The 27,402-nt window shown below is 45.2% G+C and overlaps 1 protein-coding gene across 3 annotated transcripts in view; it reads left to right on the plus strand.

The window, feature by feature from the left end:
• The window catches only part of LOC144826658 (hydroxylysine kinase-like), a 379,966-nt gene that overhangs the window by 234,840 nt on the left and 117,724 nt on the right, over positions 1-27,402 (plus strand). For 2 of the 3 annotated variants that reach the window (XM_078685224.1, XM_078685222.1), the window contains exon 3: positions 2,966-3,105. In XM_078685224.1, coding sequence (XP_078541350.1) covers positions 2,966-3,105 — 140 coding nt within the window. The remainder of the gene's footprint in view (positions 1-2,965; positions 3,106-27,402) is intronic. The other variant, XM_078685223.1, reaches the window with a different exon arrangement.

Below are 27,402 nucleotides of genomic sequence, written 5' to 3' on the forward strand. Positions count from 1 at the left end.
TCCAGGTCAAATAGATGTTGCCCCTTTATAAGAATCTGGACACTGGGAGCAATTTAGATGCCCTCAGAATCTTGAGAACCAACACAAGCAGCATACTTGTGTTTGGTTTGACAGAATATTTAATGAATGAATGAATGAATGAATTAATGAAAGTGGATTTATAACAGCGCGAATTGCTGCCCTGAGGCGTCCAAGCGCTAGAGGAACCAGTTGGAGGGGTGAGTGAGGTTGCAGACCAGGAAAAAAGGGAAGGAGAACTGAGTTTTATTGAAGAGAATTGAACAGGTGTGTTTTTAGTTGTTTGCGGAAGGAGACGAGGTCAGGGTTGGATCTTAAATGAGACGGGAGGGAGTTCCAGATCTTGGTGGCGTTGAAGGCAAACGTCCTTCCACCCGATATAGCCCTTTTGACTCTTGGGACTGTTTCCATAAAAGCCTGGCTGGAGCGCAGGTCTCTACCTGGACGATACTGGCTTACTAGACTGCGAGTAATTAGCGGTCCCGAATCCCAGAAGGCCTGGTGAGCAATACACATTGCCTTAAAAGTGACTCTCTTACGCACTGGGAGCCAATGAAGGCTGGTCAGTGCCACTTTAACTGACAGTCTACGAGGGATCTGCAGCAGAGTGCGGGCAGCGCAGTTTTGTACCAGCTGTAGTCTCTTTATGGTGTACTCTGGTGCACCCAGATAGAGGACGTTGTTGGAGTCCAATCGTGACTGTATCAGGCCCTGTATGGCTATCTGCTTTGCCTCCATTGGGAGCAAAGGAAGAACTTTCTTCAGTGTCCTAAGCAATCCAAAGCAGGTGGCTGAGAGCTTTGTGACCTGGGTGTTAAGTGAGAGACTCCTGTCCAGCCATACCCCTAGGCTTTTGATGTTATCCTTCGGAGCCGGGGGGGACCTAGACAGGTGGGCCACAGTGAGTTGAAGAAGGTGGGGTCAGCAGGGCCCAGGAGCATAAGCTCCGTTTTGTCACCATTAAGTTTTAACGATGACAGAGTCATCCAAGACCTCACCTCCTCCAGGCATTCCGTTAGTCCACCTGAAAGTGGCTGGAGAGCCTCCTGCGCTAATGAGACCACCAACTGGGTGTCGTCCGCATAGGATATGATCTTGACTCCATACGGACGAACTACCTCAGCCAGTGGCCTCATGTAGATATTAAAAAGCGCAGGGCTTAAAGAGGAGCCCTGGGGGACTCCACACTTCAGGGGAATGCTAGAAGACACTGTCTGTCCATCAAACACTTGGAATGACCTGTTGCTCAGAAAAGATTTTAACCAGAGCCAGGCCTTGTCCACAATGCCGACATTCGAAAGACGGTTCAGTAAGGTGATATGACTGACCGTGTCGAACGCCGCGCTGAGATCAAGGAGGATCACTGCCACTGATCCTCCCTGATCAAGAATTTTCCTGGACTCCTCGAAGACCATTAGGAGGGCGGACTCTGTTCCGTGCTTAGGTCTAAACCCTGTCTGGGTGGTGTCTAACAGCTGGTTATCTTCAAGAAAGCTGACCAGCTGGAGATTGACGTACCTCTCCACGATTTTACTCACCCAGGGGAGCAGGGAAATAGAACGATAGTTGCCAAAGTCCGATGGATCCAAGTTGGGCTTCTTTATCAGCGCTCGGACCATCGCCCGTTTCCAGGCAGGAGGGACAATGCCAGAGGCAATAGAGGCGTTTAGAAGGTTCTTGATGATTGGTAAGACAGTCTGAGATGCTAGCAGCATGACTTCAGGGGGTGCCGGGTCAGTCGGAGATCCAGATTTTACTTTCCGGGCCATGGACTCTAAAACTTCGAGATCCATGCAAGGAAAGTGGTCAAGCATGGGTGGAGAGACTGGAACGGAGTCTGTCGCCCTGGTTTTATCCTGAATTAACAGAGGAGTGGTAGTGCAGGGAAAGGAAGCATATATTTTATTTACTTTGGCTGAGAAAAATTCAGCCAAGTCATTGCATTGGGAAACAGATTTTTCCTCCAGAGCACTTGGGGGAGGGGGTTTTATAAGTTTTTGCAGAGTTTGGAAGATTTCCCTAGGTTTAGATTTTGCAGCTAGGATCTTGTCAGAGAAGTGTGCCGCTTGAGCACTATGGTTAAGACCGTCTCTGCACTCTCCTGTCATTTGAACTGTGTTCTATGCAGCTAAGCATAGCTACCCGAAGGGTTTCCATGCGCATGGAGGAGGAAAGGATGCAGAGAGCTAAGTGAGCAGGTTGGAAAAGCCAGGTCTTCAGGCCACTGCGAAAAGCAAGAAAGGACACACAGTTCCTCAGTTCATCTGGAAGGGACTTCCCATGTTTCTGGCCTAAATAGGCAAAAGAGTGTCCCTTCGTACGGGAGAAGTGGAACCTGGGTACAGTAGACAGGACCTGTGGCGAGGACCTTAGAGATCGAGATGGATGGCATTGACAAACCAGATCCAAAATGTATTTAGGACCACCTCCAGCTTTTGCCTTAAACATATAGCCTAGAGCTTTGCGCTTGATGCAATTTGAGATAGTAAGCCAGTGCAGCTCATGACGGCAAATTTCGGCAATTGATAAAGAAGCCTGGCAGGAAAAATCTGCCCTAGTTGCAGCCAACGGAGAGAAGTTTTGTCGGCTCCCAAATACGCAGGTTACCGTCTGGAGATAAGAGCTAGAATTACTGTCCTTTGCGCAGAGATGGAGATCAGACAAACAAAGGTTTATAGAATACTGATGTTTTGAACAAGGTCAAGTAAATGGACCTTAATACTGACATGGTAGTGCTCAGGGTAGAGATACCCATTTTAAATGAACAGATGTTGCACAGAATGTTCTTTCCTTAAAAACTCAACATATAAAAACAAGCAATTAAAAAAATACAGAAAAGTAAGACGTCTTGGAATAAGTGCAAGTCTAAGCCAACCCAAATCTGGGGCATAAGGAATAGCCTTGTCTTTAAATATATAACATCATTGTTTGTTTCTTTCATTGCTAGATTATGGCTTAGGAAAAAAGGACCATGTGGTAAGGCTGATGACCTATCTGCCAGGAGTTCCTCTTGCAAAGATACCTGCAGGACCGGACCTGTTGTACGAGGTTGGACAACTAGCAGCAAAACTGGATAAAGCCCTTCAGGTAGGATACTCTTCTAAAGTCTAATATGCGAGCCTTACATATTACATCAGTGTTACAGTGCTTAATTTGTAAAAAATAAATAAATGCCAGGTCCCTCGTCAGGAAGCCACTGCAGCTTGTACCACACATTGTCCCTCCCAGCGCTGCCAATGGCAGTATCAACACAATCGATAACATCTTACTCCTAAAAGTGTTACAATTCAGTATATTCCGGACCCTCAAAGCTATAATACTGGTTTGGGTGGCAGTCAATACTCATTATTTTTAATGTATATTGAATGAATAAACAACTGTTGTGCTCATCTTTAAATTAGACAAACAGCACCACCATGTGGCAGACTGTTACAATCCCCAGTGGTGACAAATAAGTGCCGGCGCCTTGCATTAGAAACCACCGGCTCAAATTAAGCATTACATCTCACACACATTTCATTAAATCACTTTAATCTGAGGGATTTTCAGTCTAGGAATAAATGTATTTCCAAACATTACAAAATCAGCTATGCTGAAATGTATTTTCTGCCACTGCCCTTCCCTCCCCTGCTTTGGATATCACAGCCGTACTAGGAGATTTCCTCCCCTTCAGGACTCACAGTAATGCAGCTCCGTAATACCAAACACTCCAGTAATGGTACTGATTTTCCTGGTCTTATTTTTATGGAGCCATGTCTCCGGCCGGTCAAACGAGGATATCCATTTGCCTTTGTACATGCCATACTATCAAACAAAGTGCATCAACAAGCATGTCCAGGGGGGAAATGCGCTTGATGTACGCCACAGATGGCATGGCAGAGTTGTAGCATGCTCCTAAAAGGGCACACTGGAACTGGGAACCAGGGACCAGCTGTAAATGCTGCACTGGGGGTAGGGTGGAGGAAATAATCGTGGTCAAAGTGCATTAAAATAAGTAAGGAAACTGTGATGCTGTACACAATGGGGGCGGGGTCAAAGGCGTGGCTAAAAAACTAAATATTCAGGAACTTTTTTCAGTCTTCCACTTTCAGGTATGTACATATAAAATAACAGAGTTTAAATGTAAAATAACTGCAAGTTAACTAGCTAATCAGTGGGAAATGCACTGTCGTACTTTATGAAACCTCTATTAGTTAATGCACTGCAGAGGCTGGTGTCTGTAACCAGAGTGCCACAGAACTAAATCCTGATTGAAGCAGTGGAGAATAGTCAGAAGCCTAACACAGGCCCCTGCAGCCCCTTCTGCGCAGGAGCCTGTGTTACACACTTTATAACTCAACTGGTAACTCCTTTCCAATACCACTCAAAAAGAATAAACCTGTCTCATCAGGAAATGTCAAGTTATTCCATTAATTAAAGCCTTTATCGGCTTCCAAGCTCCCTTTATATTTGCAGACTGGTCAGTTGCACACATTTACCTTTCTTTCAGGCAAGCAGGAACCCGGAATGAACCGACCTGGGATGAGGGTTATCTTTTCACAACAAGCATTTGCATTGCAATAGGTCTCGCATTATTAAAGTTCGAGCTATTGGTGTTGCAATATTTAGCAATGCCAATAGCTCAAACTTTAATAATGCGAGACCTATTGCATTGCAAATGCTTGTTTTAAGTGCCTTGGTCACATGTTTTGCACAGACATTTTACGGTCTTGTTATGAGGTCCCTGGATTTTAGCACGGATACACTGCATTGAATAATAACCGATACAATGCGGAGAGGTAATTTTGAGATTCACTCTTGATTATCAATTTAGTAGCTCCAAATATGTGATAAATGCAGAAATAGTTGTTTTGTATCCTGCAGCTTTTCACTTCATCACAAGCACTTTTTTTCCAATTGCATTTCACCATATTTTTTCCTACTGATGTTAAGAGTGAAATTCCCAGAGGGGGAGGTGTTTCCTCCACACTGATAATCCCGGATTCGGGTGTAAACTCCTGTTTGCGCCTAATTCAAGATTAGAACAGAGATCGTAATTTATTATGAAGTTGTTCTGAGGCCAAGGTGTCAGCCTTACAGTTGGAGATCTTAAATAAAATCACGGTTCATCAAGAAAATAAGTAATCAGCTGCTGAGCTATCCTTGTTTTGCAAACTTCAGTTACAAAACTTTTGGAAAGTTTTTGCTGGTCGATGATACTAAAAGCCATACATTATTGCACCCTGCACATCATTTCCTGCAATAAAAGATTTCGCCGCATTGCTTAATTTGAGTCAGTGGTTTCTTGTGTTCAGCACTGGATCTAAATTGTGAACACCGGCACTTATGACAGTCTGTGGGCGGTGCTGTTTTTGTCTAATTTACAGTTGAGCGCCACAACAGTTGTTTATTAATTCAATATACATTAAACATGACTAATAACTGTTGTCCAAGCCATTTATATAGCTTTGTAGGCCTGGAATAGTCTGAACTGTTACACTTGTAGGTGTGTAATGGCACTCAGTTGTGTCGTATTGTCACTTGCAGCACTAACAGGGTCAATGTGTGGTGCAAGCTGCTGTGGTCCCGACGGGGGTCCTGGCAGTTATTTTGTTGACAAATTAAGCACTGGGTCACCGTTACATTTACATTTGTGTCTCTAAACAATTTCAGGACTTACGAAATTCCAAAGTCTGCCATATCAAGCTCCATAATAACAAGTTATTGTTTTGAGTGTATAGTTGACTTTCCAAACATTTCTTCTTCTTGTGAGGTTACTTAAACAGATACCACCCCTTTACATTTCTCACAGCTGTTTGACTTTTAAATTCGCCCGAAGTTACCCATCACAAACTCTCTAAACACATTGTCTGACTGATGTTATTACCTCCAGTTTTGACGGGAATGTGAAACATCCCTCTGGTATCAACTCCTGCCTATCCTCCAAGTGCTACTGGCACGACTCCGAATTCCCTCTACCAGGAATAATATGTTCCTTCCTGTCTGCCAAATCTTCTCATTCCTGTTATAATGTATGCACAGCTATATGTTTGTTCAAACACAATAAAAATAACTCTATTCCAATCTTTAATCTGTTAGATACCAGCTGAAATACATATGTGTAGTTTGCTGAGGGAGCACATTTTTGTTTCCAATCCAATGTACAGTATTTTTATACAAACACAAATTAATCGTGCAATTTAGATGCAATGTCTGGGTGTCACCTGCCTGCAATGTAACACCTGATGTGCCCAACAGCTGAAGTTTTAGAAACGCCAATGTCCTGCTGGGTGTGCTCTGGCCCTGCTGAAGAACAGATGTGTGTCGAAAATCTGCTGGATCAAGTGACCTGTCAGTTCTTCACACCAGACCAGATATTTCCATGACGCGGACATCTGTCCGTTCTGTCAGCAACATACATGTGCCTGTCAGAGTAGAGCACTCCCCGGGATTCGTCTGTATTACCATCTGTGGGTGAGGCCTGTGCTTTATGACTACGTGAGTTATGTGTTGCTGAGGCAAATGTTGAAGAGGTGTCCAGAACTTGATACATAATAGCTGGCGTAGTAAGCTATTATGGCTATTATAATCCCAGCAGATGCTGGACTGCGGTGACAGCACACATGGACCTTGGAATGCCAGGAATGCACACATGCCTCTTACGCTGAATAAGCAAGTCGCTGCACGGCTCGCCTATCCCGCCTGCCCAGAGTGAAATCCCTTTCTGAAACAAGTTGAAAACAAAACAAAAAGGTAATGAAAAGCAACGAGCCGGACGGGCAAGTTTAAACAAACTGCACCCGGCATAATGACAAACTGGGACAGGCGGAAGGTGAAAGCAGCATGAGCATTATTACATGTAATGTGGAGAAACCGGGAACACATCAGCGCTGGTTGTTGCCGCCTTGAGGGTGCAGCCGCCTAATGGGAGAAGGAGGAAGAACCGTGACTGAAGCAGCTGGTGTCTGTAATAAAGATCAGGCGGTGATGTGGATTAGACGAGGAATGCATTCGGCTGTTTCTTGAAATCGTCCCTCACGCACACCAGCTCATTGCGCACGCGCCACTCCCATATTTATGTCAGGCAAATATGCTTGAGACAAAGGAGTGCGAACAGTGCGGACTAAAACTGTAGTTGGTTGCCGCTGCTTCCGACTACACGGAAGTCAGTTTGACACCAACTGCCAGTCAAAACTAAGCTAACAAAATCTATAGCAACATTCAGAAAATGGCAAGCGGCAGGAGAAACTACAGGCTGCTTGCCAACACATAGAGATTACTTCAGGTCTCGCTGAGACAGCGCATGCATGCGCTGCCAAACATGAGACCTAAAAAGTAGGGGAACTGCTTTCCTTCAATTGAAGTATGGGCACGTCGTGCCCCTCCGATCTCCCCCACGTCAACCACTAATTGACTCTCAAAGAGAGTTAGGGGGGACTCTCAGGCCCACACTGCCAGTATCTGTTTGGGGGGCATCAGGCATCTTGGGCTTCATGTCACCCATGAGTGTGAGTGCATCTGAGACGATGCCCCAGTGCTTGTAGCATTTGAGGGGCACCCCATGGCCCTCTCTAAGGCCGGCACAGGGTGGCCCAAGGCAACCGTTTCAGCTGCTTGTCTGTGACTTTCTACTACTTTCTTTCAGACATACAGTCTTTCTATTTGGGTCTGTACATGAGACCACCCATTCATGTAACAAATAAGATGCACGGCCCTTCCCCGTCCGTACGAGGTGGGGTGCTGCTGTATAAGTGTGCACATGCATGCAAATGCGAGGGCTGTGCACCTCCTTTCTTAATGAAGGCTTATGTTTCATTCACCTAGTTAGCCAAAAACAGGTGTGTCTACGTGGGCTGGGACCTAAGCAGCTGTATGCATGATAGTGCAGTGAAGAAAATGTATTTTTCTGAAACTGAAGTGGTTATGAAGCATCCAACATTTATAGGGCCTGACTTTCAGATCGCCATGCTGCCAATCTATACTACTATTATAAAGGAAGAACTTTCAGGCTTTGAGGCGGGTAAACTCGGGAAGCACAGCGCCAATCCACACACCCGATACATCGTTGGAATCCTCAGGGTGTGCAGATGGACATACGCTACATAAATAAAAAAAAATACGTTATTAAAAAATATAAGTTAAAAAAAAAGTAGTCCCTTGAAAGTAGCGCCGGCCGCGACGTGCGTGCTGATGTCAGGAGCGACGTACACGCGAGGAGCGGCGTACAGGAGCGGCGGAGTTCAGCGCAGGGAGGGGCACTGACGAGGAGCGGAGATCAGCGCGGGGCAGTGACGAGAAGCCGCGGAGATCAGTGCGGGTAGCAGCAGACATGACCGGCAGACAGTCGGTGAGGATCGGCGGCCAGACAGTGAGGAGCTGCGGCGGGGAGGAGCGGTCGTCAGCAAAGCAAACGTGAGGGAGGAGCAGCGGCGGGGGGGAGCGGTGAGCGAGCCACAGGTACCGGAGCAAAAAGAAACGTGTGCAGGAACAAAGTTGAGCGGGGAGCAAAAACGTGTGCAGGTGACAAAACGGGACATTACAGGGGGAAAAAATTACGTGGGCAGGTTAACAGGAGCAAAAAGAAACGTGTGCAGGTACAGAGTTGAGCGGGGAGCAAAAATGTGTGCAGGTGGGGGGGGGGAGTTGTTTTTATTGGCATTTTCCATTTTGGCAAATATAGCACTACATGGCAGTGTTTTGTTCCAGTTAGTACTCCAATATTTTTGGACCACTTATTCCCCCACACATTTAGTTGAGCCTCCCACAGCCCTTTCCCACTGTCGCAGCACTCGCCCCCCTCACCTCCGCTTTTCAGACCGTCTTACAGCATCCCACAGGCATCAGTTCTAGGACACTCTCAAGCCTCCCTTCCCTTTTCTCCAAATCTTCCTCAATCATGTTATCTCTTTGGGTGAGCTTTATGTGCTGCTCATCAGCTAGCGTCCACTCCAACAAGGCCGCAACCAGGCCTTCCCTGTCAGAGCTAGGATCTATGTTTAATCTGCAAGTGGGGTTTAACCAATGACGGCTCCTCTGTTAAGGTGGAGGACTGTCGCCGTACATCCCTCAGAGCAGTGAATAAAGTAAAAAAAATAAAGTGATAGTAACACAATGTTATTATCATTTTATTTTTCAGTACTGAGCCCGTATAGGGCGGGGCTGGGCTGTTGTCACGAGCAGGAAAGAGCGGTGGTGGGCACCATAAGTGCACATAACGGTTTGGCCGGCTGTCTTAGGATAGCCAAACTGACAGGCGCCCTTGGCATTTCTCTACCAGGCTGTGTTGCACAGCTGGGTGGAGAATAGTTCAAGGCACTATCTGAGTGGCAAACCAGGCTGCTCAGACCAATCATGATGCTGCTGTCATGTTGGTAATACTATTACTATTACCACCATGAGAGCAGCGTCATCATTGGCTTAGGGGAGTCTGCGAGCCTGTGTGCTGCTGGGAGTCGACAAGAACAGATAAGACACCTGGCTGTGTTGCACAGACGGGTACAGAACAGTCTCAAGAACACAGGTCCTGTCTAAGTGGCAAACTAGGTTGCTCAGACCAATCACAAAGCTGCTGTCATGCTGATAATAAAATTAAAATTTGCATAAAGCCATTATCTGACCCAGGGTGGTGTGGAGTGCAAAAAAACGATGGATTTGGGCCCAGATCTTTTGACTGGGGGAGTGTGTGACATTGATCCACATTCAGTCCATCACTTGTTGTTTTTTGCAATTGCCGCCCTAAGTGCGCTGGGGATGCCCAGACGTGGGTCCCAGGCACTCCACACCACTTGGAGTCAAGCTAGCCGGGCTGAAGAGAGGTGTTACCTCGAAACCGGTCCGGTCCTCGGATGCTTGATTCCGGTCTGGGAAAGATATGGCTGTTGTAGTTCGGACTGGACTGTTCCCATGGGGCAACAGGGTCAGAGCTGATTTGCATAAAGCCATTATCTGACCCAGGGTGGTGTGGAGTGCAAAAAAACGATGGATTTGGGCCCAGATCTTTTGACTGGGGGAGTGTGTGACATTGATCCACATTCAGTCCATCACTTGTTGTTTTTTGCAATTGCCGCCCTAAGTGCGCTGGGGATGCCCAGACGTGGGTCCCAGGCACTCCACACCACTTGGAGTCAAGCTAGCCGGGCTGAAGAGAGGTGTTACCTCGAAACCGGTCCGGTCCTCGGATGCTTGATTCCGGTCTGGGAAAGATATGGCTGTTGTAGTTCGGACTGGACTGTTCCCATGGGGCAACAGGGTTAGAGCTGATTTGCATAAAGCCATTATCTGACCCAGGGTGGTGTGGAGTGCAAAAAAACGATGGATTTGGGCCCAGATCTTTTGACTGGGGGAGTGTGTGACATTGATCCACATTCAGTCCATCACTTGTTGTTTTTTGCAATTGCCGCCCTAAGTGCGCTGGGGATGCCCAGACGTGGGTCCCAGGCACTCCACACCACTTGGAGTCAAGCTAGCCGGGCTGAAGAGAGGTGTTACCTCGAAACCGGTCCGGTCCTCGGATGCTTGATTCCGGTCTGGGAAAGATATGGCTGTTGTAGTTCGGACTGGACTGTTCCCATGGGGCAACAGGGTCAGAGCTGATTTGCATAAAGCCATTATCTGACCCAGGGTGGTGTGGAGTGCAAAAAAACGATGGATTTGGGCCCAGATCTTTTGACTGGGGGAGTGTGTGACATTGATCCACATTCAGTCCATCACTTGTTGTTTTTTGCAATTGCTGCCCTAAGTGCGCTGGGGATGCCCAGACGTGGGTCCCAGGCACTCCACACCACTTGGAGTCAAGCTAGCCGGGCTGAAGAGAGGTGTTACCTCGAAACCGGTCCGGTCCTCGGATGCTTGATTCCGGTCTGGGAAAGATATGGCTGTTGTAGTTCGGACTGGACTGTTCCCATGGGGCAACAGGGTCAGAGCTGATTTGCATAAAGCCATTATCTGACCCAGGGTGGTGTGGAGTGCAAAAAAACGATGGATTTGGGCCCAGATCTTTTGACTGGGGGAGTGTGTGACATTGATCCACATTCAGTCCATCACTTGTTGTTTTTTGCAATTGCCGCCCTAAGTGCGCTGGGGATGCCCAGACGTGGGTCCCAGGCACTCCACACCACTTGGAGTCAAGCTAGCCGGGCTGAAGAGAGGTGTTACCTCGAAACCGGTCCGGTCCTCGGATGCTTGATTCCGGTCTGGGAAAGATATGGCTGTTGTAGTTCGGACTGGACTGTTCCCATGGGGCAACAGGGTCAGAGCTGATTTGCATAAAGCCATTATCTGACCCAGGGTGGTGTGGAGTGCAAAAAAACGATGGATTTGGGCCCAGATCTTTTGACTGGGGGAGTGTGTGACATTGATCCACATTCAGTCCATCACTTGTTGTTTTTTGCAATTGCCGCCCTAAGTGCGCTGGGGATGCCCAGACGTGGGTCCCAGGCACTCCACACCACTTGGAGTCAAGCTAGCCGGGCTGAAGAGAGGTGTTACCTCGAAACCGGTCCGGTCCTCGGATGCTTGATTCCGGTCTGGGAAAGATATGGCTGTTGTAGTTCGGACTGGACTGTTCCCATGGGGCAACAGGGTCAGAGCTGATTTGCATAAAGCCATTATCTGACCCAGGGTGGTGTGGAGTGCAAAAAAACGATGGATTTGGGCCCAGATCTTTTGACTGGGGGAGTGTGTGACATTGATCCACATTCAGTCCATCACTTGTTGTTTTTTGCAATTGCCGCCCTAAGTGCGCTGGGGATGCCCAGACGTGGGTCCCAGGCACTCCACACCACTTGGAGTCAAGCTAGCCGGGCTGAAGAGAGGTGTTACCTCGAAACCGGTCCGGTCCTCGGATGCTTGATTCCGGTCTGGGAAAGATATGGCTGTTGTAGTTCGGACTGGACTGTTCCCATGGGGCAACAGGGTCAGAGCTGATTTGCATAAAGCCATTATCTGACCCAGGGTGGTGTGGAGTGCAAAAAAACGATGGATTTGGGCCCAGATCTTTTGACTGGGGGAGTGTGTGACATTGATCCACATTCAGTCCATCACTTGTTGTTTTTTGCAATTGCCGCCCTAAGTGCGCTGGGGATGCCCAGACGTGGGTCCCAGGCACTCCACACCACTTGGAGTCAAGCTAGCCGGGCTGAAGAGAGGTGTTACCTCGAAACCGGTCCGGTCCTCGGATGCTTGATTCCGGTCTGGGAAAGATATGGCTGTTGTAGTTCGGACTGGACTGTTCCCATGGGGCAACAGGGTCAGAGCTGATTTGCATAAAGCCATTATCTGACCCAGGGTGGTGTGGAGTGCAAAAAAACGATGGATTTGGGCCCAGATCTTTTGACTGGGGGAGTGTGTGACATTGATCCACATTCAGTCCATCACTTGTTGTTTTTTGCAATTGCCGCCCTAAGTGCGCTGGGGATGCCCAGACGTGGGTCCCAGGCACTCCACACCACTTGGAGTCAAGCTAGCCGGGCTGAAGAGAGGTGTTACCTCGAAACCGGTCCGGTCCTCGGATGCTTGATTCCGGTCTGGGAAAGATATGGCTGTTGTAGTTCGGACTGGACTGTTCCCATGGGGCAACAGGGTCAGAGCTGATTTGCATAAAGCCATTATCTGACCCAGGGTGGTGTGGAGTGCAAAAAAACGATGGATTTGGGCCCAGATCTTTTGACTGGGGGAGTGTGTGACATTGATCCACATTCAGTCCATCACTTGTTGTTTTTTGATAATAAAATTACCAGCATGACAGCAGCGTAATGATTAGCTTAGGGGAGTCTCGGAGCCTGTATGCCGCTGGGAGTCGACAGGAACAACAAGCATTTGCAATGCAATAGGTCTCGCAGCATTAAAGTTTGAGTTATTGGCATTGTATATGACAATGTGTTGCATAAATTTTTTAGCAAAGTCTGTATTGGTGTATAAAGATGCTTTGCAAGATAATAGCTGTTGCAAAATATTAAGCAATGTTGGCAATAATATTATATTATAATAATATTGTAAGTTACTGTTGCACTTATAAGCATTTTGGTAGCGCATAGTGATGTTGTGGTGCACCTGAGTGATGCTGCGGTGGTGCCGAGTGATGCTGTGGTGATAGGATAGATAGTGAGGGCGATAGATAGATAGAGGGAGGGCGAAAGATAGATAGAGGGAGGGCGAGAGAGAGATAGAGGGAGGGCGAGAGAGAGATAGAGGGAGGGCGAGAGAGAGATAGAGGGGTGTGGGGCAAGACTGTCTGTGAGATCATGGGGAGAGCTGTGATGTCATACACATGGCTCAGTGAGTGATGCCTGGTATCTTCAAAAGATCCCAGCTGGAAACATGCGAGGCAGGATCAGACTTCCATCCTCCCCAGGTCGGTAAATTGACTGCGTAACTGGGCGCTTCCTGACTGACTCTCCATACTTTTTGTATTTGCCCTCATGTTTCCTATTTCTAAAAGCGCGCAGAAATGTAAAAAATAAATCCGCTGTTTCATGTACTTTTATGCCTACAACACTGCACCACAGCCAGGCAGTGGGCAAAATATAGCCAAACTAACAGCAGAGTTTGGAAGAGACCACCGCCTAATCCGAACAACACTGCATCATATTTATCTGCCACATTCTGATGCAGTGATAGGGAACATCTTCCTCTGGCTAAGAACTGGATGATCAACTACCCAATGCAGGAAAAACGTGCGGGTCCTTCGTGCATTCACCCTTATGCATAACATTCTACAAAGATTGCCCAAGATGGTGCACATGTCCTTGCACACTAATCCACGCAAACCCTTTAAAACGCCTCTCTACTAATCTAACACAATCAAACAACAAACAACAGGCACGTGTGAGGGCACGTCCCAATTCCAGCAGAAAGGAGGCCCAGTTGGAGAATGAACTAGGACGCCATGGAAATGATACCTGATGCCATACAATTGTGAATAACACAAGATACCTGCCCACCTCCTACTGTTGCCGTCTACGGCCCAATGGGGTACTGTCCCATGCAGCAGGTATGGCATATTTTGCTTTTGAATGAATTTCAAGGTGGGGCTAACAATGGCATGAAAATGTGTCTTAATGGCCCCAACCCTCCTCTATCAACGTCCTGCCTTCCCGACCTGAATGGAAAAATCAAGTCAACTCTAAGTTTGGTGTGTTTAAACGTTTAGCCTCCCGGTGAATCCATGCAGCTCCTCAGCAGGACAGACGTCAGAAGCGCGCGCACTCCTAGCCTCGCTTTCAAAGGCCACGGACGGCCTAATTGGTGCGCTCTGCTCTCAGACATATCCCCAAAGTGCGATATCATAGGCAAAGTAATAAATCTGCTGCTGTTACGAGACCAATAAAACCCTGACCGACTGATGCTCACCAGACAATATTTCCATTTACAGCGGGTTTCTCGGGCAGCCTGCAGGGCACGAGGCCGATCACGCGGAGTGGGTGCACACTGGGGGTCTGGAGCTCACATATAAACGCGCGCGGTGATACCACGGGGTCTTTGAACGGCACCGTGGAAAACCATTAGTCTGAAGAAAATTAACCCAAACAGAGAAAGTAAACAAACCACTAATATTCTCACACAGCGCATCAGCCCTGCCCTGACCAATATCCCTTCCATGCTCCAAAACCTGCCATTATTAATTATTCACCCACTCCACAGCGGCATATTCTGAGTGGTAATTTTATTGACGAGCGCATGCATTCACGGCGCTGGAGTTGAGGCTTTAAAAATGCATCGGGCAACCAGGGCAGAAAGGGAACATTTTCAATTATAAGCAGAGCACTTAACGTCAATCGATATGGCGCACAGCTCTGCAGCGGCCATGCGTGACATTTCGATGCAATAACTCCAGCCACCGGAACATTTATAAAGAGTGTTTTTAAATTAGGCAAATCACCAGTCTTAGCGCCGGCGGCGGGCTCTGCCCACAGGAATGTCCGGCATGCCAAAGGAACGCCCAGACCGACGCTCAGCCGACAACAACGAGGGAAGACGATTCCGACGCGCGCCTTGGGATTGGGCCGCGCAACGTCACGTGACCTGTCTACTGTAGAAGCTCACGTGCGTGACCCGATCCCATGGCGCACGTCGGAATCCGACGCCGCCATAGGGAATGCTGGGCGCGCGGCCAGCTCTTGTCTCCCCTTCGTCGCGTTTTTCACCTGAGACGCCGACTATAGTTCTCTGGCGAGAACGCGCTTCGCACGTTACCAGCCGAGACCTAAAAAAGGATGTAGGAGAGGTGGCCACCAGCAGGAAAGTGATCTTTTCTTTTTTTTCTGCTCACCACTTGTGTTCCAGAACAGCCGCTACTGAGTTTACCTCCTGAATGGGCTAAACATTTTTCTTTTTTCCAATGTTGCCAATATGAGTAACACTGTATCATCTACTGTACAGCACTATGGAACAGCAAGGAAATGTGATACCAAGTGCTATAAAACAGATAAATATTATCGTCATGCCCAAATGAGGAATCCCAAAATCCCAGTTTGAATGCTAACAGAATATTTAAAATGTGGACGAAAAGAAGCTTTCGCCCATTCTGGAAATCCTGAAATGGCTACCCTTGTGAGGGTCATACTTAACTTCAGAGTATTCTGTCTCACCGGAAGGAACCTGCTGTTTCTTGTGCAACAAAAGGTGACCTTATCTACCACACATAGCTACCATCAAGAACCACCTCGTTTCCACTGTCTAATCCAGATGTATGTTATTGTGATAACCGATGTGTTACCCCCACCCACAACAAACTATGATTCCATCTACCAACCTAGACCCGCACTCGCCCCATTCATCTTTTCCCAGGAAATTCCTGAAGCCCTGCTTTTCTTAGACTGTTCGCCCAAAAGCCGCTGGCTAGCTGCTCCCCTGCTGCTTGATTGTGACCACAGGTTGTTTCGCTGTGTTTAGGTTGACACATTTTTGTCTTTTGTGAGACTGTTCATCCTCTAAAGAGGAAATTAATAATGCAAAACCTTTAACAGAATCCGATACATTTTCGGGTTCTCCTGCAATCAACTAAAGGATGCAAATCTGCATATCCATTAACCCTTTTCAATATTCTGAATTTTACACATTCTAACTAAATGGATTTCGAAATGACAGTAAATGGTCCCAGAGTTCCATTAGATATGCTAAATTATTTCATAATGAATAGTCATCTTAATGTTATCTTGTCATTGTACCAGGTTTTCAGACTTACGTATACCCATGAATAAAGTTACAGGATCTTTGAATCAGACAGTGCCCTGATCACAATACTATAAGTTAGATTTTTTTGTTGTTATTCTTTATTGTAAATGGTCGAAACTACCAACTTTCACAATATTTCATAAAGATCATGAACAGTACAAAATAACAAAATGTTCATATTTCATGTACAACATATGCATTAACTGTTTGTCTGCCTTGTGTAAAAGTTTAATATAAATATACAATTCATAAAACATTCCATAATATGTAATTACTGAACAAGAAAACCTAATTTAGAAAAAGAAATAAAAGTACATATAATTTAAACATGTATATATGTATATATATATATATATACATGTTTAAATTATATGTACTTTTATCGATGTATGTGTGTGTATATATATGTATGTGTGTGTGTGTATATATACATGTGTGTATGTGTGTGTGTATATATATATATAATTTGACAATTGACCCGGAAGGAGTAATTAAGCACACAGCCCCCCGCAGTGGTTCCACGCTGAGCTCTTCGTCGGAGTGCCGTAAGGTTTCTTTGTCGGGATTTCTGAGAAGTCGGAGGACGTCAAAGAAGTACCGCTTGACACCTGTTGGGTAAGCCGGCGAAGGGTGGTTGCTGAAAGTGTGCCATACCATTTAAGCGGGAGAAAGGAATTGAGCGCTACGAATAGTTTATCCAGCCAAGAAGTGTGTTATTTCCGTTTCTTGGTTAAAGTATTAGGTTTATTGCCACAATAAGATGTCAACACCAGCAGAGGCTTTACGGAACCGGGAAGCACTGGCGGAGGCCATGTTTGTGAATTTACCGGCGCTAAAGACCAGGAGTGAGACGACTAAACCGAGTGAAACTGCCATTGATTTAAAAAGCAAAATGAAACGATTGGAGAAACTGTTAAGAACTGAGATCACCAAATGGTGGGAGAAACGATCATTGGAAAAGTACAGGGAAGTGGGGCGAGTTCCGAGGGGATTGAGGTTTCTTATAGCGCCATCATTTGAGAACCCCAATCCCCTACTGCTGAAAGAATGGGCAGCTGGGAACTGTTGATAAAGTATGCGGAAATTGACCGCAATGAGATACTTAAGGAAATTGAGGAACTGAATAAAGAGTTAGATGAAGAAGAGGACAAGGACTTCATCAAGAAATACAGAGAAGAAATTGATTCTAGGCCGGTGAAACATCAGGAAACGATTAGCATTAGAAAGCAATACAAATTTGCGCGCGATAAAAACGATTATGAGTCGGGAAGAATATTCACGTTTGCGTGCAAATTTGATAATGCTAAACGACAGGCTCTGGTATCTAAAAGCACAGATCTCACATCCAAAGACAATCAAGGTGCAGAATTATCAGAAACTGAATTGAGTTCAGTGGCAAGCAGCTGTGACTCGGATGATGGAGCAGTTGGTGGTTCTAATCAAGGAAAGGTACCCACTAAATATACGCCCTCCGAAGAATTGGGTTTTCTCGTAGAGGACAGATTCAAGACACTGCGACCGCTGACTCGCCAACAGCGGAAACTAAACGAAGAGCAGCAAACAAAAAACGCAGTGCAAGGAGGAAACTCAGGAGGCAGAGGCTTCGTAAAGAGAGGCAGGGGGAAGGGGAAAAAATAGTAACAACATTGATGGCCCCCACCCTCGAACTTACAGTGGGTGATCATGACTATGATGAAATTGCACCATCTGTAAATAAAGAGTCCAATAATTCAGATAACAACTGTGTGATCAATCTATCTGATACGACTATCTAAAGCGGAGATGCAGCTCCTCTCATTAGGACTGTCCTATTGTCCAAAAAACTCTTTTAATTGGGTGCAAACGCGCGTAGATGTCTTCAAGTTTATCCGCAAGCTGAAACTGAGAAAGCATTTTAAACTATCTAATGTTCAGGTTCGGGCAGCTAATATCATTGACAATTCCCAACCATCGACTGTGTTTCAAATATCTGACACTAAAGCCCTTAAAGTTGGCACGTGATGAAGAGTTTGAAACAGGGACCACTCAGGAAAATTTATCGAACATGGGTATCCCTATGAATCGTCCTTGTGCAACCAAACTCAAACCACCTTCTACCTTTTATCCGGTGATGCCAAAAGACAATATTGATGCGTTTTGTGATATAGTGGTGGAGGATTTGAAAGGACTACAACACAGCATCACACACAGGAATAAAAGAATCAAATATATGGAAAGACAGTACTATAATTTGATGAAGAAATTAAGAAGCGCCGGGACGCCCCGTTGGGGCAGCTGTGCGCTCTATAAATGACACAAATACAAAATACAACTCTAACCTAATAATCAACAAGGCTGATAAGGGGGGAAATACTGTCATCTGGCCCCGAAATCTTTATATGGCCGAAGCGGAGAAGCATTTGAATGACATCGCATGCTATAGAAAAGTCAGCTTCAATGACATTAAGTGTCTCAAAGACACCATACACAAGGAACTAAATCAATGGAAACGCGTGGGATTACTGAGCAAACAAGAACTTGCTTTTTAAAAAAATGATTTCCCAGTTACACCCTTCTTTTATCTGATTCCGAAGATCCATAAGCAAGTATCTCCTGTTCCTGGGCGACCCATCATCTCCGCCCAGGGGAGGATATTGGAATCTATTTCTAGATATGTGGATCAGTTTTTGCATGAATATGTGGAAGCCTTGCCATCCTTTATCAAAGACACTGGACATTTCCTCTCTAAAATCAATGGTATCAATTGGGAAGATGATTTTGTACTTATTGCCTTAGACATAAATTCCCTCTATACGAGTATTTCTCATGTGGATGGACTCAATGCTGTTAAGTATTATTTGGGAAAACGTAGCATCACCAATAGTCAACATAGCACTATGCTACTGAGAATGTTAGAACTGTGCTTGAATAATAACTACTTCCTGTATAACAGGGAGGTTTATCAACAGTTGAGAGGAGTGGCTATGGGGGCATGCTTCTCCCCCACCTATGCATGTTTACATGTAGGGTGGTGGGAGGAGCATGTCCTCATGGGTACACTCGCCAGTCTTTTTCCCAATTGTATTGTGCATTTTTGGCACTTCATTGATGATATCTGCATGGTATGGAGGGGTTCTGTGGAATCAGCTACAGAATTTGTCAACAAAATCAATGAGAACCTCCTTAATTTACGTTTCACCTCACAAATCAGCACCCAACAAATTCAATTCCTTGATGTGGAAATCTACATCTCTGAAGGCATGCTGCAGACCCATCTGCATAGAAAACCTACAGCGGGCAATGCGATATTGCACGCTAGCAGTTCGCACCCTAACCATCTGATCAGGAGCATCCCGTATGGGGAGTTGCTTAGGATGCGTAGAATCAGCAGCTCTGAGGCTGATCTGGAGAGGTGTCAAAATGAGGCTTTCGTAAGATTCTGCGCCTGGGGGTATGATACCTCTCTGTTACAAGAAGCCAAAGACAGGGCAAATCAGTTTAATAGAGAGGAGTATCTCACCTCAGTTAATGTAAATGTCACTCAAAAACCATTGAATAATGAGGAAGAGGAACAATATCAGTTTGATAACGACTTTCAATGGTGAAGAGAGGAAGGTGAGAGGGATATTAAGAAAGCATTGGCCGTTACTGAAGACCGATATCAGTTTAGCTCCCCTGATACCAGATGAGCCCTCTGTAGTTTTTCGAAGAGCACCGTCTATGAGGGATGCTCTGGTCAGATCCAGCCCGGAGGTAGTAATTAAACCTTACCGGTTATCAGACAAATGTGGTTTTTTTAAGTGCATCTCTTGCAGAGCATGCAAGTTTGGTGTTAACACCAGTGAATACCACTCTGCATTTGATCCAAACCCCATTAAGATTAGGAACCATTTCACCTGTCGTACTGATTTTGCGGTGTACGTGCTCCAGTGTACTTGTGGGCCCAAGTACATTGGAAGCACGAAATTACAGGCCTTTAACCGTATCCTGCAACACCTTAGAGCCATTGTCAATTCGGATGTTAACTATCCTGTAGCACGGCACTTTGAATTGGTCCACAAAAAGAACTTGAATGACCTGAAGTACTTTATCATTGACGCCGTACCCAAGAACATCAGGGGGGGGGCAATAGGGAGAAAACCCTAAGACAATTAGAAAGTAAATATATTTTACTTTTAGACACCAGGATTTCGAATGGAATGAATACAGGGGAAGATATGCACTGTTTTTTATGATTCTGTTTAACAGCAGTAGTGTTGAGGCTCCCCCATATTCTTAATTTATGAGCTATCTACTTATCGTTTTTAGCCAGTTCCCCATTCGGATTGCCTGATGTTCATCATTTACCCAAATTAGTTTTTTGTTGGTAACTAGTTGTCAATTTGTGTAGGGTCCCTGAGGCCCCCTATACTGTGATCATATACGAATTAGGGGTTTCTCATCAGCGATCCCACCTGTACCGTAGCCAGCTTTCATGTTAGTTTTTCTGGTAAAGGGTGGGTCACTGGTCTTTAAAAACAGTTTTCTCCAATAGGATTTGGGCACTATGCCATAATGTTGCTATGTTTCGACAGTGAACCGGGTTTATATCTGTTATCAGTATTTGCACGTTATTTAGACTGACAACTGATTTTTGGCGTCATATAACCCTTCATAAATAGTGGTTTTAACGTGCCGTTCCATTCGCATTCCCATTAGTATGAATTTAAATTCCTTTTAATGTTGAATACATTTTGCACTTTGCACAATTTTGCACTTTACAATTGTTATGCACTTGCACTTTTTTATTCGGATTGTTGTATTAATTCAGCTTTGGGTCAGCAATATGTATATAGACTGTGTTATTTTAATTCACATAAAGTTCCTAATATTTCTTCCGATGGATCAGCCGGCATAGGACATTTATATTGAATTTAGAGTGATTGTCCATGAATTTTAAATATTTTCAAATGTATTGAATATTCCTGATTTATATGAATATGTGTATCTTCGGATGGTGACCTTAAGTATGTCTTTTATGTCTATTCATTGTTGACGCCCCTTCAATCTCAGAGCTGCAAGCACAAAAGGTGGGGGCCAGTCAGCCTCTGCTAACAAAATGTCATAGGTAGTCGTAAGATTTTCCCAAAACACCCCTTTTATGGTACGTTGTATGTCACCTTCAACTAAAAGGACTATTTCGTAAAGTCAATCAGGGGGAGCTACTCTAGTGTCAGCTGTCTCCACAACAACATAAACATAACGGTCAGTCGCTGTCACCTTCAGTAGCGGACGCAGGGCCTCTCGCACTATGGTAATCTCCGCCGCGCTGTCCAGCAAGGTCAGAGCTCATGTCTGATTCCGAAGCTGGGTTCTCACTATCTGTGGCATATCTCGCTGTTAAAGCGGCGACTTTCTTTTTCTGAAACTGGGGTCTCTTCGGTGTAGAATCGTCCTGCTTGTCTTTACCGTCCTTCGGGCGGGGCTGGTCACGTCCTTGCTGGCCACCTCGATCTCTAACGCCTCCTCCACCACCGGTAGGTGAGGCCGATGATTCCTGAAAAGAGTGAGGAGAGCGTTGATTAGAAACCTGAAAACTTTCAGGTGATTTTATCGTAGCGCGATCGCGCAAGTCATAAATACGTTCTGTGGGGGCAGGCAATGGAGATGCAGGACGAGACTCCTGCTTCTGCTGTTGTTGTTTACCCTGTTTTTGTTTTTTCGCCCAATTTTGTTTTTTGGTCTTGGGCTGTTTGTCAGTCTCTGACTTCGGCCCTTGGGGTTGCTTTTTCTTCTTAGTGGAAAATGGCTTGACTCCCACGCTATTGCAGCCCACGGTCTTATAAGCTGCCACAATAATCCTCGGTAACTGTCGGGGTTTGTCGGCATCGGGAACCAACTGCAAAGCATTGGACACCTGAAAGGTCACCGCATCTCCCTTGACATTCGCAAGTATGAGATCGGAAACTACGTCACAGGAGCCGCATAGGCGCATACCAAATTCAACCGCTGCTTCAGGTCCGTGTTCATCGTGAACACGTTTAATGACCGTCGGAAGGACAGTCATCGACGGAGTGCCGAAGCACCTTGCATATACTGCCGCAAAGGTTTTTCCCCATGACTCACAGTCACCAATTTCTGGGGTCATGCTAATTGTCAGAATCCTGTGTTTGTCACCAGGAGTCGTGTTAGGAAATACAGCTTCTAGCGGGTCAAACTTTTCGGCAAGCCAGAAAGGAAAATCATCCTTATCCTGGGGGCGCTTGCCCATTACAGCGTTGACCATTACAGGACTAAGCTTCATTTGGCCCTGTCCGGCAGGAAGCGCCGCACCACTTGGGGCCCCGCCCGGGAGATTACGGGTAATGTATTGCACTAACAACCTAATCACGCTAATTGTGACTACATGTAGTCGTCTTAACTCAGCAACGGTGCACGTCCCTTGCTGAGGATGAGGGGTAAATCCAGCCAAAACAGTCCAAGTTGCTCCTGGAATGGACAAGGGACCTAACCTCGGAGCTTTCAAAGAGTGGGGTAGGACGCCATTAAACCAAACTCGGTGCTGCCAAGCGTCTATCGGAACTTCCTGTGCCCTATATGGAGCATATTCCTGCGGCACAGCAGTGGGAGTGTACGTGTCGAACACATTGGTATTTGCGTTCACAGCCAGGAAGGTCACCCACGAGTAAAAAATTTCGTACGGGTAAGCTAACTCTGCACTCACAACCATGATCACAGTCATGCCATCCACGGGGACATTATAAGTCTGCAAATGACTGTGCACCGCAATGCGACTATGTTGCGGAGTGTCCACCACAGCCATAGTGACACAGAAAGAAAGAGGTACAAAGAAAACTACGTAGCACAACTGGGTAGTATTTCAAGGCAACCATTTTGAAAGAATCAAGCTTGAAAAGACCTATTTAAATATAGGTAGGTTTGTCCGACACCTTCGCTAACCGGAAACAATAGTGAACGGTTAAGGACTGAATATTGCACTACTCAAGTGTCATGTAATAAGACCACCAACGATCGGGCGCCATGTCGCAGGGATCCTGTTCTCACACAGAACTGTGCATAGAGACTTGGAACCTCAGTGAATTAGGGTGTACCAAAACTCACCTTAGTACCCAAAATCCCCTACCAGACTAGCAACAGTGTCTCATTGGTTCGTACACACTTCCAATGTTTAGACAAACCAGAACATGGATTTAGAACACCTCAGGTAACGTGGAACACATGAACACTCTTTCGTTATACAACCATATCAATCCAGAACGAGGAGTAAATGTAGACACATGCACATTTGAAATGTTTATTTTCTAGGGCAGTGTTCTCAAGCGCAGTATCTTAGCTAATACAAGCAAACATATTATAAGAAACAAGGTAATCAGCATAGTTACTAGTCCATAGAATACAAAGGGAGAAAGCATGTTAAAATGCTAGAGGGAAGAAGGCTAAAAGACACCTAAATGTCACCCTCCCTTGCTAGTAAATTATATTATATCTAAGAAGGTCTCTTTGGGTTTTAGCAGGGCGGCCCCATACCTCTGATCCTAGTGGAAAGGGATCACATCATCTTCCACCAGCTCTTTGCATGCGAAGCATCATCAAGTGTGTGTGTATGCTCTGTGCAGTGCAATATAAAACGCGCCTAAAGCCAGAGTTGGCCGCAGCTGCATGTATGTTATGTCTAGAACGTGCGAAGATCAGACCTCACAACAACCACTGTGTTGAAATATCCTTGAAGACCTCGGCACTCACTGTACAGACATAGCTTACCAAGCAAAGCTGATACAATAGCAAAACATATTATTCTCGTGTGAAGCAAAATATTCTACCAAACTCAAAGCTCTAATAACAATATGTGCTGTGTGCAGAAGCAGCAGAAAGGTAAAATGGCGTTTAAACTCCTAATAAGCTCATGCTAACTTAACACAGTGTGAAGGCAAAGCATATCTATATGACGCAAGTACCCGCAACAGGCAAGGGCCCAAAACGTATTGTGGAGACATAAACATTATCTATCAAAAAACGACCTGGTTTTGCAAGGGGGGCCACCTGCATTTTTGGTCCCTGGCGCAGCAGCCATCTAGGGAAACCTACCAAACCCACACATTTCTGAAAACTAAACACCACGGGGAGTGCAGGGAGGTGTGGCTTGTGTGGATCCTACAATGCTGTCCTACCCAGAATCCCCTGCAAACATCAAATTTAGCTGAAAGATCAAATGTTTCTCACACTTCTGTGTGGGAAAGTTGTGGGATCACCGGGCTGACACAAATTTCTTACATCCTACAACCCAACATCCCCCAGGTCTCCTGATAAAAATGGTACCTCACTTGTGTGGGTATGCTAAGTACCCGTGACATTCAAGGGCCCAAAACATATTGTGGGGACATAAAATTATTCTATCACAAAAGGACCTGGTTTTGCAACAGGGGCACCTGTCGTTTTTTGTTCCCGGGCTAGGCAGCCATCTAGGGAAACATTCAAAACACACACATGAAAGCTAGACTCCAGGGGGAGTGCAGGGGGGTGTGGCTTGCATGGATCTCCAAACAAAAGTGAGATATCATTTCACTCGGGAGATTGAGGGGTACCTTGGATGGTAGCACTTTTGTGCAGGCACCATGATCCAAGGCAGAATTGTACGGAATCTTTTTTTTAGCTAAATTTGACGTTTGCAGGGGATTCTGGGTAGGAAAATATTGGGGGATACATACAAGCCATATCTACCTGAACTCCCCCGGGTGTCTAGTTTTCAGAAATGTCTGTATTTGGTAGATTTCCCTAGATGGTTGTGGAGCCCAGGGGAAGGGTGGGGGCATTGGCATGCCCATTCTCGCAGCCCCCATCTCTGACCTATAAAAAATAATCCCTGATGTCTAGGGTGCTTTCTGCCCCCAAGGGGTATTGCCTCATCTGAAGACTGATTATGGCAATATTGTATTTGGGAGCAAAGGCCCTTGCCCAAGGGCCCCTCTCCCCTCCCTGGTGCCTAGTGGGTGGATCCCTGCTTGGGGATCACTCTCCTGGGGCTATGCCCAAGCAGGGATCCACTAAGGAAGGGCACCATTGGTAAGAGGAGATTACCAATGGTAATACCTCTCTCGTGATTCGGTGCTCGGGGCAGAGATAGCCCCACAAGCACCGAAACAGTGAAACTGAAACTTAGTTTCAGTTTCATTTCCAATGTAATGACGTCAGAGCGACATGCATACAATTGTCATTACATTGGGGGGAAAAACCCTCGGGAGGTTGAGGAAGCTCTTCCCCACCTCCTGAGGCAAGATTAAAAAAAACAAAATCCCTCTGCATACCTCTGCTGTTCTATCACAAAACTTTAATAATTTAGAAGGTAAACTTTTCAATTTCCTTATTTCAGCCCCGTTGAAATCCATTACTTTTTGTTTGAAAGATGTTTCTATATTATCTGTTAATGCTTGGTGGTCTTGGGTTATTTTTACGAGAAGAGGTGCTCAGTTATCCATGAATGGGATTATTCATAATTCTATCTCTTATCAATTTTATTGGTCACCTATTGATGTATATTTATCCTCTTAATGGTTTATTTATTTATAACTTAACCTTCGTTTTTATTATAATCAGAATAAACTAGTTATAAATATATAATAGCCCTATGTATATTTAATGCATTAGTCTTAATACTGTTCCCTCCTTCCCTCCCTACGTTATGTTCATATGAATAAGTATCATTTTCTTGCCTAATGTAATTTTTTAATGACTGGGGTATTTTCTGAATTGTGAGTAGGATTTTTCTCTATATAATATTATTTTCTGTATTGTCTATGTTTGTTGTCTTTAAACAAAACCCCTTTAAACATTTTTGAACTAAAAAAAACAGCTCTTTATTCATTACATAGATAAGACTGATGCATTACCAATCCTTGTTCATATGGCTAGCATCAACCTGTGGTGCTAAAAGTACTAAAAGGAAATGCAGGGAGAAGTAATAAAATATATATTTTTCTATCCCTGCTTAGTACTGTTCATAGTCCATGATGCAGTGCAGATCTAGTAAAAGGTCATCCAAAAGCTGGGACCCAAAACTGAAGGCCCTACCTCTGCATTGGGATCAGTTAAAAGCCAGCAACCGATGCAGCAGTGGAGCCTTTTATCTTCCTGATCTTCCTAGAGCGATGAATACCATCAAGTTGTTCAGAAGGGCATTGCCGTTGCACCTTACTTGAAGCCTTGAACTTAATCAGGTAACCCCTGAGTAGAGGGAACACACTGCAAGACTGTGGCTGCATCACAATAAGTGCATCACCAGGAAGGAGAGAATTTGTGCTCCGCTTAAGTTTTAAAGAACGCGCAATATACTGAAAATTGCAGCACCCACGACAAGAGTCGCTTTGAGGCCAGGGCAGAGCCCTGAAGCTTTTTTAAAGATCGAAAAATCTGTTTTAATAATTTCTACAGCAAGCGACTATCACGGATAATAGGATAACAAAACACAGAGGACATCTGGTAGATCAAAAGATTAAATAAACTGGAATACCCGTAGGAGAAATGTATGTACTTCTCTGCCACAATAAGAGCTAAGCCCCAATTATTTTAAGGAATAATTGGAAGCAGTGAGAAATTTATTTGAGAAAACAGAATTTTTTGTCTTGATAAAGATAGAGTAAAGAGAATAAACCATCGAAACGCGTCAACGCTACTTTTGATGACATAATCCTGTTGGAATGCTGTTGTGGGACCACATAAATTAGAGTGTGGCCAGATTGCACCTTCATATGTAAAGGGATACGTCGAAATTATGACAAAGGCAACTGTCTGAGTTTTTCTCTATTTTGTGGATGTATTTCTTCTATGTGTCAAATGTGATATATGATACAGTGATTTATTGTGGAATATAGTAATGTATTGTGAGATAATTGGTTTACTCCCGCCCGTGGTGGAAAATTGCGCTGCAGTTAACGAGTTAACATACTGTTTTACCAGAAGACTGGTAAGAGCAGGGGGTCACAGAGACATGTTATGTCAACAAAATTCACAGACTAGTCTAACCGCAAAGAAGAAATTATATGCTATTCACTGATGTTTAGTAGTGTAGCATGGGTCCCACTATGAGGTTTCATTTCAACCAGAAATTCTTGATAATGAAATTGTCTTGCAGATTGTCGAGTAGTTGAGCAGTAACTACTACTACATCTTGTGTGCTGTAACATGGGTAATCAGGTTATATGATAGCTTGTTTGAGAGTCTGTGGCGCTTTCTAGATGGTAATGTGGCACTTTTGAGCTT

Source organism: Lissotriton helveticus, chromosome 3_2 (assembly GCF_964261635.1).
Source record: "Lissotriton helveticus chromosome 3_2, aLisHel1.1, whole genome shotgun sequence".
Classification (NCBI taxonomy): Eukaryota; Metazoa; Chordata; class Amphibia; order Caudata; family Salamandridae; genus Lissotriton; species Lissotriton helveticus.